The 14810-nt window shown below is 38.8% G+C and overlaps 2 protein-coding genes across 2 annotated transcripts; both read right to left on the bottom strand.

The window, feature by feature from the left end:
* Window positions 1–1183: 1183 nt before the first annotated feature.
* LOC111336544 (putative iron/ascorbate oxidoreductase DDB_G0283291) lies at window positions 1184–5463 on the bottom strand. Its single transcript, XM_088742393.1, has 4 exons — window positions 4883–5463; window positions 3824–3966; window positions 3434–3681; window positions 1184–3053 (listed from the first exon to the last, which is right to left on the bottom strand). Exons 1-4 carry the CDS (start codon window positions 5231–5233, stop codon window positions 2761–2763), a joined length of 1035 nt encoding a protein of 344 aa, XP_088598519.1. The 5' UTR covers window positions 5234–5463; the 3' UTR covers window positions 1184–2760.
* Window positions 5464–8257: 2794 nt separating this feature from the next.
* On the bottom strand, window positions 8258–14751 carry LOC111336557 (carboxypeptidase D). Its single transcript, XM_022942670.2, has 4 exons — window positions 13750–14751; window positions 11473–11762; window positions 10386–10610; window positions 8258–10050 (listed from the first exon to the last, which is right to left on the bottom strand). The coding sequence occupies exons 1-4, from the start codon at window positions 14256–14258 to the stop codon at window positions 9641–9643; spliced, it is 1434 nt and encodes a 477-aa protein (XP_022798405.2). The 5' UTR covers window positions 14259–14751; the 3' UTR covers window positions 8258–9640.
* Between the last annotated feature and the right edge of the window lie 59 nt (window positions 14752–14810).

Genomic DNA, 14810 nt, shown 5'->3' with positions numbered 1-14810 from the left:
AAAGGAACTGAAAAACCCGCGCAGTTCATGGTCACCTCGCTAGCGTAATCATTGAATCGTCATGTGGTAAGAGTAGCGCTGCGCGAAAACGAGTCGATCTGAAGACGAGAATGAATAGTAAAAGGAGAACAAACCTGGACTTGTCTCCCAGCATTGAGGCAAGTGAGATTGTGGCTTAATAGGGGTAGAGTGAGAGGAAGATAATGACGAAATGGTTCACTGCTTAGGACTCTGAACGACGCCAGTTAAACAATTAGTTGGGATAAGAGCCTGGAGATGTTCCTTTGAAATACCTACATGGTGTCCTAGCGGATTTGGACCCCCCGGTCCAATTCCGCTCGCGGATATGGACCCCCCGGTCCAAATCTGCTAGTGGATATGGACCCCCCCGGTATGGACCCCTTCGATTGGGAGGAATATCGGTATCGACCCCCCCCCCCTCTCCGCGAATTTAGGCCCCCAACAAAACTTAGCTCAGTTATGTGGGAACTTGGAATCGATGGCTTTTCGCCAAAAGTACATACCGCAACTCCATTGCTAGGCGAAAAATATGTGTGAAACTTTGAATAAGAGGTTTTCACGACGCTCAAAGCTTAAAAATCACATTTATCGTTGTGCTTGGTCAGTTGTTTCTTTTTAACAAAAACAACGCCGTAAGCAGCAAAAGCCCGTTAAACTAATTTATCAATACTGCTATTCACCCTTGACAAATGAGTGGTATGAAGTGATAAAGTGATAAATATGAACTAGACACTGAGTCGCTTTGACGCGCTAAATAATCGTCCTAATAGAGAAAAGTTCGTGTGCGTGGAACGCGTTATCGGCACTGAGTAATTAACAATTTGTTCATGCTTTAGCGTGTACTATCGAGTTATGGAGCACGCGGGAAGTTTGGAGAGCACGAAAGAAGCGTAAGAGTTGCCCGAGGCGATAGCCGAGGGCAACTCTAGCTTCTTGAGTGCTCTCCAAACTTACCACGTGTTCCATAACTCGATAGTGCACAGCTGAAAGCATGAACCAATTGTCTTAGAACATAGCCGGTGGAATTGTGCATCAAATCCGACGCGAAAAACGGACAGCAGTATCAGTTGAAGCGAATCGTGACGGCGCTGATGCCGAGTCTCCTTTTCCTTTGTTTTTCTCTTTTTCTGCCTCACTTTAGAACTCTAGCCCAAGGGAAAAGGTCCAAACATTGTCTTCGTTTTCGGACTAGTAGGCCGAGTTTCTGTTTGTATCCATTATTGTCGCGAAATATATTATTTTTTCCCCGCGCTAACAATGGCCGCTCGCGCGAAAAACAAAGTTTCTGGCGAAGTCGGATTTGCTGACGCTATCAGCGTGCACTATCGGAATTTTGAGCACGCTTGCGTATAATGAATTTGATTGCGACTCTGCCAGCTATGTTCTAATTTATGGTATTGTTACTGTGTGCTCCACAATAAAATGGAGTTGCTCCGCCCACTGCAAAAGGTATTATTCTCCTTAATCATAACTCTCGTGATTCCTTCCGTCAGCGATGGACGAAACAAAAGCGTACAACTAAGTTTTTCACTATCTCCGCAATACCGAGAATCCATCGAGTTTTCGAAAGATAAGAAAAGAAATGAACGTAAGAAAGTCCAAAAATTCGTTCATAAAGATAGTTCGCTTTTTCACTGGCCAGAGAAACGGTCAGCCAAGATTTAGTTACCTTATATGATACAAACGATGCTTAACAGGAAAATTTGGTGGAGGGGTCTAAATCTGAGAGTAGGGTTCCAAATCCGCGAGGGGTCCAAATCCGCCATGACACTGGCCCGACGGAATAATGATTTTTGGAGCCCTAATCTCGACTAGGGCATCGACATCAATTTTTGCGAAATTAGGGAAAGCCGAACATCGAATTTTGATCGCACAAAGCCTCGAATCGTGACAACCGTTTGGAATTACTCGAGAGAATTACTCTTGGGTGGAGTGAGGCACTCTGAGAGAAAAGTGTTTTGCCCAATAACGTTAACACAAGTCACATTTGAAACACAGACCGATTGATCCGGATTCCAGCCGCCTGCTATCTATTAGGATACTGTGCTACCCAAGTGTTTACAGAAACCACAACTGATTTATGCTTAAAAGAGAAATGAGCGTGTATTTATATTATTTGATATATAAGTTACCTTGCCTCTTTTTTTAGGGAGTAAATGAGATAAGAAATCAGATCCATTTATTACTAATATCCTACTGAAAACCTGCTTACAAAATCACTGCGACACGCAAATAGTGCAAAAGAGCTTTCTGGTTTTACCCTCAAGTCATCAACATTAAAGTTAGGACAAATTACGAAAGGCTACAGAGTGATTCAAAACACGATTGAATAGAGCCAAAATTAATTAAATTAATTGAATTGAATTAATTGAATTAATTGAATTAAGCCAAAAGAGAGCTGATCACAACAGCAAATCAAATAAAAGAATATGTAACAAGGAACCAGTGAGAACTCCAAAGTAAAAGCAAGCACACTGCGCACGTGCGGGAATAAACTGGGATATTTGCGCAGACGTGAACTTATCGAGAATAAACACAAGACTAGGAAACCAGCCTCGACCTCAAAAACGCTAGTGACAAGACGCTATTGAGTTGATTTAGTGTCGAATTTGAACGGTTCAGAGATGATCGTTGTTTAGATTCAATCCCAAAGCAAAGTAAAGTAAAACCGGCGCAGTTATCATGGATTTTCTTTTACACTTGGTCAAACTAAAGTCATTCATAACACTAATTAATGACTCACATTTCCTTCCCATACGATTTCTGAAACTTATTCAACACATAATCCCCAAATGTAAAAGGCTCATGAAGCGAGAGCACAATGTGTGCAGTTTTACCAAGGTCTTCAGGGCAACGGTCTATACCAAAAACGTCATCAAGTGACTCGATGATGCAGTCAAGACCCGGGTGGAAAAAGAAAGGCGCGGATATTCGATGATCTCTAGTCGAATTTCTGACTCGGTGCACTGTGGCACGGAGTTTTCCTTTTGTCCACGCCTCTATGACGTCACCAATGTTGACCACAAAAGTTCCTATAGAATGAATGGCTGAATAAGTAAATATATATGGAGAATCAATCCTCAACACCGCTAAACCAGGCCAGTGGCTCGTCCTCTTAATATTTATCATGCTGTCTGCAGGAGTAACCTCTTTTGTATTTCGCCAGGTTTCCATAAAGGTTCACCGCTACCCATTTTATTTTTGGTTGGAGAGAGGCAATATAAAAGTAATGTCTTTTCCAAGAATACAACACGCGAAAAAAATCTGGGCTCGAATCCAGGAGTTGCGAAGTGGATTCCACTGAGCTAAACTACATCTCCCCAAATGATCAGATTAATATTAGACAAAAAAACTAAATGAATCTTTAATGTCAGCATAAGCTGGTGCATGAGTAAATAAGTGGCTCATCTACCTGTAATGGGAGGAATATCGATCCAGTCTCCACATCTTGTCTCTACCTGCAGACCTCCCACGCCATCCTGCATCAGTAAAGTAAGCACTCCATAATCTGTGTAAGGTCCCACCCCCCATGAGTCTATGTCTCCAGGGACAGGTGGGTAATGCCACAGAGCCATCATCGGAAAAGCTGGGTTGAATTTGTCATGGAAGTAATCATCATTTAGCTTTAGACCAAGAGCAAGGCCTTTCATCATAGCATGTCTAAGTGTATAAAAAATAAGTTATGGGGTAAGTTGGAAAATTTTAAGAGGTCCATTAACTGATAAGTTTGTGATCTTTTATACAGTACCAGCCCTCAAGTATGAGGGTCAAGCCCTCAAGCAAGTCCGACTAGTGTACTTACCCCACCGAGGAAATGTTATCCATATAAGCTTCGATGGTTGTGGCAAATCCGGGTAGTTTTTTGTCGTCTGGGAACTGATTAGGTCCTATCATAGGTTCCCAGGCTGCTGTTTCAGTGTCATGAGAGGCGGGATCTGGGCTAAAATAAATTCATTCCTTCATATCGACTTTACTTGCTGTCTTCTCAGAACCTTTCAACAATAATGTATTTATGGGAAAAATAGAAAATAATAGACACTGACAATCATAATTCAAGGCCGATCAGGCTGAAATTTTCACTTGCTACCACGAACAGAAATAGGCTTTGATTCTGGTGGCGATGTATTTGAATGTGAATCTCTCTTTGACTCTCTCCATTTTGTTTTGCGAGATTAATGGACCAAAATGTTTAAATTTAGGTTTGGACCAGCCGGCATCTTTGAGTTGTGATGTATGTATACCAAAATGCACCATGAAAGTCAAAACGCCATGTCACTAAGGAATCTCGGTGTTTTTCAAAAGATCTCATGGCAAACACAGAATTAGTGTCACATCTGACAGATTCGTGAGGAATCATTTAGCTATTGAAAAAAAAAATGATTAATACAAAAATTTATCCAAACCGCTAAGCGGGGCACCGAATGTGTCTTTTTACAGGTTCGATATTCTATAGGCATGCTCACGGCTTGCTTGCGGTTTATCTCGTACGAAAAGGGGACTTTCAAAACGGCTTGCGTTCGTTTAAGGATAAAAAGAAAGTCATAAATGTGTATACCGACCTACGTCCATCGCATGAAAAACAAATTTTCTCTGTTTGAGGGGTTATTATACTTTCTTGAGTGCGGATTATCCGCTTGCGCTTTTTGCGCTCCGAAGCTCCGCTTTTAGTGCAAGTGTTTACTTATGATTGTACAGGCCTGAATTTTCTTCAGGCCTTATTTTCGCTACTGCCTAAGTAGTGCTCATTACTGGGAAGATCGCTCTCATATTCATTACGCCGGATTGTTTGTTCTGCGAGGAAGGTCGATGTAATTAATTTAAATTTTCAATCCCCCCCTGATTATCAGATTGAAATCTAAACTAAACAATTTCTCTTGTCGTTTGTGAATTGTAAGTAAAAAGTTAAATATGCAACAGAAGTACCTAGTTGAATGTACCCACGGTATGCAGGACTTTTCTTCAAGTTGATGCTCAACTTCTCGGCCATTGGCAGGTTAAAAAACTCTTGACCACACTTCATGATATCAGCCATGAAGGATGTATCCACACCGTGACCAGTGATATAGAAACAAGAAATATCCTCACAGGTCACCTTTATCTGAGCAATGACTTCGTCTATGTCTTCAGATACTCCTAGAAAGAGGTTCCAACTCAATCCAATACTTTTTAGCACGAAATATGCCTTTTTTGAAAAAGCCATACACGTCAACATACAGTTACTATATAATTTGGATATATCAACAAAGTTGAAATGCGTATGATGCACGATCCTCGCAGTAGATAGCGCTATTTATGCAATTGCGAAAATCAGACCTGAAATAAAATCAGGCCTGTACGGGACTCGAACCACTGACCTCTGCGATACTAGTGCAGCGCTCTACCAATTGAGCTAACAAGCCAACTGGGAGCAGGCCATTAAGTTGATTCGTAATAAACCCGTGAAAGTGATAAATAAGATACAATGAATATATGAAGAGAGTAGAGCGCTGCACTAGTATCGCAGAGGTCATTGGTTCGAGTCCCCTACAGGCCTGATTTTTTTCAGGTCTGATTTTCGCTATTGCATAAATAGCGCTATCTACTGCGAGGATCGTGCATCATACGTATCTAATACCGCAGTTCAAAATATATGAACTTCATATATTCATTGTATCTTAAAGTTGAAATGGTAAATTGGCCACCGTAACGATTACAAACGCTGACGTTTCGAGCGTTGGCCCTTCGTCGGAGCGAATAGAGGAATTGTGCACAGTTCCTCTATTCGCTCCGACGAAGGGCTAACGCTCGAAACGTCAGCTTTCGTAATCGTTACGGTGGTCAATTTACCATTTCAACTTTGTTGATATATCCAAATTATTTCGTTACCCCCACCGACGCAGCCCCAAACAGTTTCTTTAAAAACTATCAGCCTTTATACAGTTACTATATGTTAATTTCGACTCATTTTAGCGGCCTATCGATTTTAAACAAATTCTGAAGAGTACTTGAAAAAGCCAGCTTTGATTTAGCAATTAATGCTCGTTAATAAGGATACAATGACCATAGAACAACTATTTAGTTGTTAAAAGCCATTAAGTTATCTAGTGACTGAATGATAAATCAGCCCTTGATCTGGCTTTTATGAAAAAAATTTTCATTCGAAATAAAGGAAAATGATAAACTTCTTTTTTAATTGCGTTTTCGATTTTCTCTACTTCCTCAGATTATGATCAACTGGAGATCAATAAACTTTTGAATGAAAAAAAAATTGATCGAGAGGATGGAAATAATGACAAATAAAATTAATGGAAACATTGATTAGCGTTTGATACGTGGTTGCGCATTTGATCCAATGTCAGTGAAAACGTAATCCCCTTTGAGGGGAATCAAAGAGAAATACAGAGGACAACGTACGAGAAATCTATCGTCGTCAGAGCAAAGATTTCTGTGACAGCAGATGGGGGTTTTAAATGCTAGATGAGGACAATTTACCATTTCCAGAATGGCATCAACAGGTCACAATTATCTAGTATGATTTTTTCAACTCAACTAAATCATCATTCTGCTAAATACTGTTCTTCGTATGTAATATTGAGTATGCAATAGAGTAAGCAGCAGAATTTCACACAATTAAAACAAGACTCGCGGATCAGTGAAGCGTTTATCTGAACAACGATGTAGTTACCGTAACTGTTGATCAAAGGTGAGAAATCTATTGGAGGGATTTCCATGGCTGAGTGACAGTAAACTTGGACAATGAATTATCTTGAGGTTTGAATGATGAAATGTTATTTTTTCGGCTTTTAAGAACACTTCTCTGACGTCATCGTCTTTAGTAAAATGACGAAAATGGTAGGTTGTTTTTCCCAATTCCCAGGCGTCTCCCTTTAATCAAAATGCCGCTCTCCGCTTTCAAAAAATTCGAGCAAGCGACAGTTTAAGCAATTCTTCAACAAAAGAAAGAAAACTAGACACTGGTTCTTCGTCGGAGCAAATGATGAAGGGCTAACGCTCGAAACGTCAGCTTTTTAACTCTTTACAGTTGCCAATTTACGATTTCAACTTAGTTGATATTACCAAATTACCTTGTTACCCCCACCGACGCAACACCACAGTTCCATTTAGAAACTAACCCCCTTTATGCGCAGGTTCATCATGATGTCACTGTTTAGAAAAACAAAACAAAACAAAACAAAACAAAAATACCCCAGGAACTATGGGCTTGGTTGGCAAAAAGAAGAGTATGACGAGCCTTCTCCTCCCTGTGACTATACTTATAGACGAGGTCCCTGATCTCAAATTCAGAAATAAAGTCTATCCAATCTTTAGGGGATCATAACATGTTTGACAATCAAATCACATCATATATCCTGATAGGGATACGTTTGCAACTTGTGAGGGACATGTACATAACAACTAAGCATCCTTCAACTGATCAATATAAAAAAAAAAAAATGATGGAGTTGCTTACCTACGGGTCCAAACAGGTGAGCTGTAAAAATGAGTGTATTTGGTTGGCATAATGAATCAAGTCATTTATGAAAGACATTAAAGTTTCATGTAGGACACGTGTCATGTCCTTAGGGACAACTTCGAGTCCAACCACTCCAACTCTCCAGTTTGGTTAAGCGCTAAGTCCCTAAAATGCCCCGCCATTGACCGCTATTTAGTGTGAGTTAAAACCTTGGCATGACGCCGTTATTTCCTCTCCCTGTCCCTTGGGTCAGGAGGGCCCTCATTTCAACTAGCAGTAACTTAGCTAATACAGTTCAATCTGGGTTACGTTTCTCACGAATTGCAACTTTTGCTTGCGTTTCGTTTCGTGCACATCGATCCAAAAATTGTTTCATTGCAAATGATTAATTTTTCGTCTCGTAGGTGCAACTCATGTCAGGCAAACTTCACATGCTGACTTTCAATACAGGTGTTAGAATGGGGGTAGTGCATTTTCGGGATTTGGGGCTTGGTAAACTCTGGTAGGTAGGGATTTAAAATTGGGAAGATTCGAAAACGATTTTACATTTTCCCAAAAGTGGCTAGGATGGGGTCTTTGATTGGCTATAGAATAGACTACAATGGTGCAAGGGTTTTAAGAGGCCAGCGGCACGTACCCAGCAAAAATTGACCCAAGAAACCCACCCTCCCACCCCCCCTCCCTCAGGGCCCAAGGTGGAACAGTGTCTGTAAGGCGCGAACATGCTCAGAATATAACCATTTAGCTGAAGCCCAATAAACATGACCAATAACAAAAAAAGCATTGCAGTTCACAACTTTATTTTACTTCTACATTCTATATCAAAGACAGATAAGTTTTCTTTGACAATTGGGAGAACCTCAAACTCATTCTTTTTTTTTTTAGATTTAGATGAGATTTCCATCATGAGCTACCACATTAGGTTTCTAATGTGACCAAAAAAAGGTAACACCTTCTCTACAAAGATACTGTAAAGTGGAATAACTCCTTCAAAGACATAAAAACTCCCTCTTGGTCTTTTTATCAAAAAGCAGAAACTGCTCTTAACTTTATCCTTATATTTGAGTTGGTTTCTGAGAAGATAAATATTGTTTCCTATTGAAATGGTGGAACAACACACCAGTGAGCAAAAATATACTGAAAAAGGAACAAGGATTCACACTGCCAAAAAATCAACAACCTTTGCACAGGTCAAGTTGAGTCATAGCTCCTGTAAAATCCATTGAACAAGCAAATTTATTCTTTACACTTCAAGATGATGACCAAGAGGATGTTAAAATGTCACAAAATTCATTAGTGCAGGATACACAGGTGCTCAGTCAATCATTGCAGTTTTATCTTAATCATGAAACTCATAGTAATAACAAAAATAAAGAATAAATAAATCATATGGTACATACAATCTCTGCCTTTCTTCATGAAATTAAGAATTTTAATTCAAATCATAAAAAACTAACACCTGACTAACCTCAAATACTATATGAGAAAATGAGTTCAAAATGAGTTTATGAGTTTATGAGTTCAAAATCTTTCCTTGAACATATTTTCTGACCAACATTTACTAGTTTCAGTTGCTTTTCAAGCTTTAACCTCAGCAATCAAAAGTACCAACTTCTATGATAAAAGAATTCTGTAAATAGTACAACTGCTAATGAACCATGAATTCAACAAAGGGATGAGAAGCTTTATCAAAACGAAATGCAACTGAGTTGACTGTGGTTAAAATGATTTAAAAAATTAAGCTTTTGTTATTTGTTAAAACTGTATTTTCTTGATTAAATGCCATGTCTTCCTGCCCAAGTTAAGTTTTTTTCAGTCCTGTCTACACTGTGCTTTAAAACTAACTAAACATTGGTAAAATCATCAAACACAAAGTGATCATTACATTGACGTAATAACTTATGTGAGAAAGTCAGAAATGTTTAGTAGTTGAGAATTAAGTTGTATTATTTGACATTATTTACTGTCTTAAAATAATATTTGTAGTGACATTATATAAGCAATTTCAAAACAATCTATTCAAGCTTTAACAAGGCATTTCAACATGATATAGCTGTGCTTTGATAACAGATAACAATACTGAGTCTTCATTTAACTGAGAAAATACAGTGTACATGAAATAATTATTGTCATTTTACTCTATAAGTTTCCTTTACTTTACCATCCTCATGGACAAGTGTGGACTTGAGAGTATTCCCCTTGGGCACTTTCTTTCCCCCGATATTTTTTGGCAATCAAGATGGCAAGAGCTAATGCTAACAGCAATGAAACTACGCACACGATTGTTAACCCAATGACCAGTGAAATTGGTACAGGCTTCTTCTCCTTATCTGGAACAACTTCCTCCAGTTGTGCACCTGTCTCATCCATAGCCTGGCCATTACTTGTCAGAACAAACACTTCCTTTTTAGCCAGCCCTTTGGGAATTGTCACAGTCCTCTTCACTGGATCATAGCCACGCTTTGAAACTGTTACTATGTAATCACCAGGAAGAAGCAAACGCCAGTAATCTCCATCTCTAGCACTTCTCACCGGATGATTGCGACTGCCAATGTTTATATCAGCTCCTTCAATTCCTAAAAGCAAAATGGATTTCCATTCTTAAAATTACTAGGTTTTTGATAGGTACATTTAACTAGATATGTAAACATGGTTAGTAAAAGTACAGATGTTCTCAGAATACTGACCATAACATCAGGCTGCCCCATACGATAGCATAACATCAGGCTGCCCCATACGATATTTCACCCACAGAATTCAATTTCTATTTTAAGGAAAAACTTTCAGACTTAAAAATTGTCAGTTCTCCTTAAAGACATTGTCAATTGACATCATGGCTTATTGAAATGGGAACTCATAGAACATTAAGCTAACACAAATTTCATTTCCTATGCGCTTAACTACACATTACCTTGTCCAGTCTGATCTCTCACAAAGCCAGTCAAACCAGTATGAACTCGTTTCAGGTACTCCAGCAAGGACTGTTTGTTATCATTCCAAAACCCTTGGAGGGTACTAGCATCAGGAAATTTGCAGCAGCTCACTTCCATAGTTAACTCAAAGCTGTTGCTGTTGACATAGTTATAATCCTGCATTCCACCAGCTACTGAGTACCATTCTGCGCCATTGGTGATACCTGATTTTGAACACCAAACAAGTTGTTAACTAAGGCTAGGGCAAGAAGTATAGTTGGAGGGAGAGCAAACAATAAAGAAGTTTCAACTTGGCTGTTCATGATTAAAAGAGTGGATGTCAATTGTTTTTTACCCTAGCCAAGTTTATCTTGTTTTAGGTGCCATTAAGTAAAAACATTCCTACTACTATTTAATAGGATACTGGTACCCCCTGCCCCCCCAACCCTCTCTAGCCAGTATTTAGTCAGGTTTTTGTGCCAGTTAACCAAGACCTATTTCTCTTCAAAGGTGGCAATGGGGCACTATGCAAACAAAGTGTCTCGCACAAGTTTACAATACTGAGACCCAACCACAGCTTAAAACTGAACCATTTGACTTGCAGTTTCATGCTAATAATTAATTAAATGACTGGTTAGCTCAATTGATTAGAGTGCTGGATTGTATTGTGTGGGAGGTCGAGGGTTTAAGCCCCGGCCGGACCAATACTCATGGTCTTAAAATAATTGAGGAGAATTTGCTACCTTTCTATAATATCAAGAAATGGATAGATATTCTAGTCTTCTCGGATAAGGATGAATAAACCGTAGGCCCTGTCTCCTGCAGGGTTAGGGGTAGGAGACACTAATTTCCCACCACAAGATTACTGTGTGGTGGATGTCCTCCCCTGGGGTGGGATAGGTGGGTTTAATGGGTCCACAGTAATTGGCGCAAGCTGTTGCTGTGTCCTTGCCTGTTGGTGAAGCTAATAAAAAAAAATAAAAATAAACCTTCTATGTTTGAGGGAAAAGTGAAGACAATTTTTGTTAATGCCAATATATTTTTCTATGCCTATGCCTGCGTATTTAGATCTCTGAGTCACTTTACCATCTTTAAAATGATCCCCATCACAAGCAGCTCTTGGTAGATGCATCTTTGGATGGTTAGAAGAATATGTCCGTGCCAAGGATCGGAAGACATCATCATCAGGTGACTCACTATAATCACTTTTTCCATCTGGCCTGTTGTCATAAGGGTAGTTTGCCACCAAAGAACCACCGTGGAGATTGGCAGACAGAACAAAAGGTACCTCATCAATCCACTTCTTAACAAGAAGAGTTTCTGTGGCTAGCTGGCTTTCATCTGACATTTCCCCAGAGAACTGATCCGGAAAGTTTCTGGTAATGTACAAAGAAAATGAATGAGTATGTGTATTTTCAAAGCATAAGCTAACTATTTTCATCAATCTGTTTTGGTCTCTTGACTTCAAACAGAAAATTTCAACATCTACATGAGATCCATATACAAAAAACTTTGCCTCATCTCCCAAAAAGAACAGAGAGGGCATCAAGCATTATATTATGGCATCAACAGCTATGGGTCCCATGTTTTTACAACAATGGAATCATTCTCAGTCAGTGGTTTACTTTTCTCATTCTTTGTGGCAAATCTTTTGGGTTATAATTCTTTTCTTTCAGGAAAGATGGGACAATTTTTGTTAATGACAATTTGGAACATATAAACAGACATTCATCATTGTTCACAATTTATGCCTTTAAAATGTCAACATTTTCACTACAATTAAGTCAGCACTCAAAGCTCCAACCATTTAGGTTCCTCTAGTCAATAGAAAAAATGTTTTGGCAACTAAATATCATCAGGAACCCCAAAGATATGGCATTTGACAGTCAATAGGCCATCTTACAGTTGTGTACTTAGTTGCCAAGCCTTTGATTCAGAGTGAGGCTGAAGGTGACCCTGTTGTAATAGAGACCTGTATCTAGTTAGCATGATAACAAAGTGATTTACATTTGAAAGGTAGCAAGGTTTGTATCATAACAAGGTCACCCCTAGCCTCACTCCTGTTCAAAGGCTTGGCAACCAAGCACACAACTGTAAAATGGACTATTTGATAAACATGGCATGACAAAGTTGAATATATGGTCACTTGCTCACTTATGGCTGTGATGTGTCCAGAAAGTCAGAAATACGATTAAAAACTTTTTGAATAAAAGAACTGATGAAAACATATTTGACGTGTTTTCTTTGCTTGAAAAATATGAGTGGTCAGCTACTGTAGAGCTCTTTCATGAGTATCATCCATGGTAAAAAAAGCTTCATATTTCATTACCAAATGGTTAGTTATGAAATCATTGTGTCAGAAAAGTCATGTAAAGGAATACTGTGAATGGCAAACACCATTAGACCAAGACTGTATTTCTATTTCTGCCGCAAAACTTGTCCTTCAAATTGAAACTTCTTATGGCATGTATTTGAAAACAGCACCTTTTCTGATCATCAAATTTTCCAAAGGGGCTACTTAAACGATAATCTTTAATTTGTGAGAGAATAGAAGCCTTCTGAAAAGGTAGAGTTAGCTTCTGGTACTGCCTTAACATGTGAGATGACCTGTAAACCTAAGAAACCATTATTGGGCACTGTCACATTCTTTTTCTGGTGACTATGAAAAACATTGAGCATAGAGTGTTGGGTGTCTATCATAAAAAGGGTTCATTTATGATTTACAACAATTCTTTTGTACCATTGTTTTTTAATTCCACAGGAATATAAAATGAAAGCTTGAAAGTTCAAAAATACATTTCTCGTCTTATCTCAAGTTTCCATGGTTATCCTACATGTAAATTGATGTCATCTGTTGAGATCTTTTTTCTGAATGAAAACTAAAATATTCAGATTGTAAGCATGGAAAAAAAAAAAAAAAAAAAAAAAAAAAAAAAAAAAAAAAACAATTACAAGTAATTAGAGGCTAATCAAGAGAATTTGAAGAGCTTTACAAGAATCAAAGATGGAGGCCCGTACCGACTCTACCTCAGAGCAAACTTCAAATAAACTTCTTCAGAAAATGAAGAACAAAAGAGATACATGTAGAAGATAACTTCATATATTGGAAAAATAAGCGAAGACTGAAGAGTTGGTCATTTGAATTTAAATATTCATGTTTTGAGTAAGAATTTGCACAAAATTACACGGATTAATTGAAGACTATCTGTTTTGCCAAATACGTCGGATAAATGTTCAAGTATCTATTTAAAAATCCCAAAAATACCTTTAAAGTAAATCGACTGAGTAAGATATTCAGCTTTCGATTCGAAAGCGTAAATTTTGAAAACCAAACTTAAAGTAATTAATCAAGCTCGTATTTACCGATTCAAATCAACGCCTTTCGCATTTGCTCTTCCAACCACTCCACTACATTTGACACTTGGTTTGCTGCTGTCGCTTTTCGCTTTCTCGTAGCCATCGGGGTTCATGGAAGGCATAATACTTATCCTTGTGGTGTCAATTAGATTTGTGATCTCATCATCGTTGTTGTATCCTTGAAGCAAGTGTTCAATGAAGTGGAGAAGAATTTCTCGACTCACTACTTCGTTTCCATGCATATTTCCAATGTATTTAAATTCTGGTTCGCCAGGTTCGTGAATTTCAGGGTTGTCTGATATTTGGAGGACCCATAATTCTCTGCCCTCTACTGATTTTCCCAACGAGAAAAGTCGAGTTATAGAGGGATAAGCTGCATGTAAGTCGTTTAGAATACTCGTCATTTGATCGTAGTCGTGGTGAGTGAAATCAACAACTCCATGTTGTCGTGTTTCGAGAACGTTCAGTGAGAGTAGAACGATCAACGACAGAACTCTCCTGTAAACCGCCATCATCTTGAACTCTCCTTGTGTTATAATCTTCTTTTTAAAAACAAGTTTGTTCCAGTCGCACCTTCAGTTTCTGCAAAGTTTTTCTAAATAATCACACCCGAAGAAACAGGGGGAAACCTTTCAAAATTCGTACTGTTCCTTGGTAGTCTTCTGTGAAAGTGTTTCAGCAAATAGGTAACAATTTACGTCACTTGTACCTCCCCTACTAACGTCAGCTGAACCATAAGGAAGCAGCTACCAGTAAACAGTTTGACAGCCGAAAAAACAACGACTTCCTAAGGCGATGAAGCGGCCGTCAAGTATTGTTATTTAGGATCGATGATTTAAGGATCAGATTGTCAATTCGTTTTTCAGTATGTTAACCATGAAAATAAAGACGAAGACTGTAAAACGTGGCGATCGCGAAATCGGTGAAATGTAGAAGAAGAATAATTCTTCGCGCCCACTCAAAACGACAGTCGAACTTCACATCTGCTCCCTCGTCTTCGTGATCGCAAAGGTTATTGGGATCGCGCTCTATACTAGCTCCCAATCCCACAGGTTTTCGCTTGTAAC

Source organism: Stylophora pistillata, chromosome 13, assembly GCF_964205215.1.
Source record: "Stylophora pistillata chromosome 13, jaStyPist1.2, whole genome shotgun sequence".
NCBI lineage: Eukaryota > Metazoa > Cnidaria > Anthozoa > Scleractinia > Pocilloporidae > Stylophora > Stylophora pistillata.
The sequence above is the reverse complement of the archived record's forward strand: the minus strand, read 5'-3'. Positions and strand labels throughout refer to the sequence as shown.

What these genes read in the sequence shown, in the direction of transcription:
- LOC111336557 (XM_022942670.2), bottom strand. Translation starts at nt 14,258, where the DNA reads ATGATGGCGGTTTACAGGAGAGTTCTGTCGTTGATCGTTCTACTCTCA. An exon ending in AAAGGCGTTGATTTGAATCG is followed by an intron (nt 11,763 to 13,749) that starts GTAAATACGAGC and finishes GTACATTACCAG; the next exon opens with AAACTTTCCGGATCAGTTCT. An exon ending in TGGGGATCATTTTAAAGATG is followed by an intron (nt 10,611 to 11,472) that starts GTAAAGTGACTC and finishes GTTCAAAATCAG; the next exon opens with GTATCACCAATGGCGCAGAA.
- LOC111336544 (XM_088742393.1), bottom strand. Translation starts at nt 5,233, where the DNA reads ATGTTGACGTGTATGGCTTTTTCAAAAAAGGCATATTTCGTGCTAAAA. An exon ending in GATAACATTTCCTCGGTGGG is followed by an intron (nt 3,682 to 3,823) that starts GTAAGTACACTA and finishes TTATACACTTAG; the next exon opens with ACATGCTATGATGAAAGGCC. An exon ending in CGATATTCCTCCCATTACAG is followed by an intron (nt 3,054 to 3,433) that starts GTAGATGAGCCA and finishes TTCATTCTATAG; the next exon opens with GAACTTTTGTGGTCAACATT.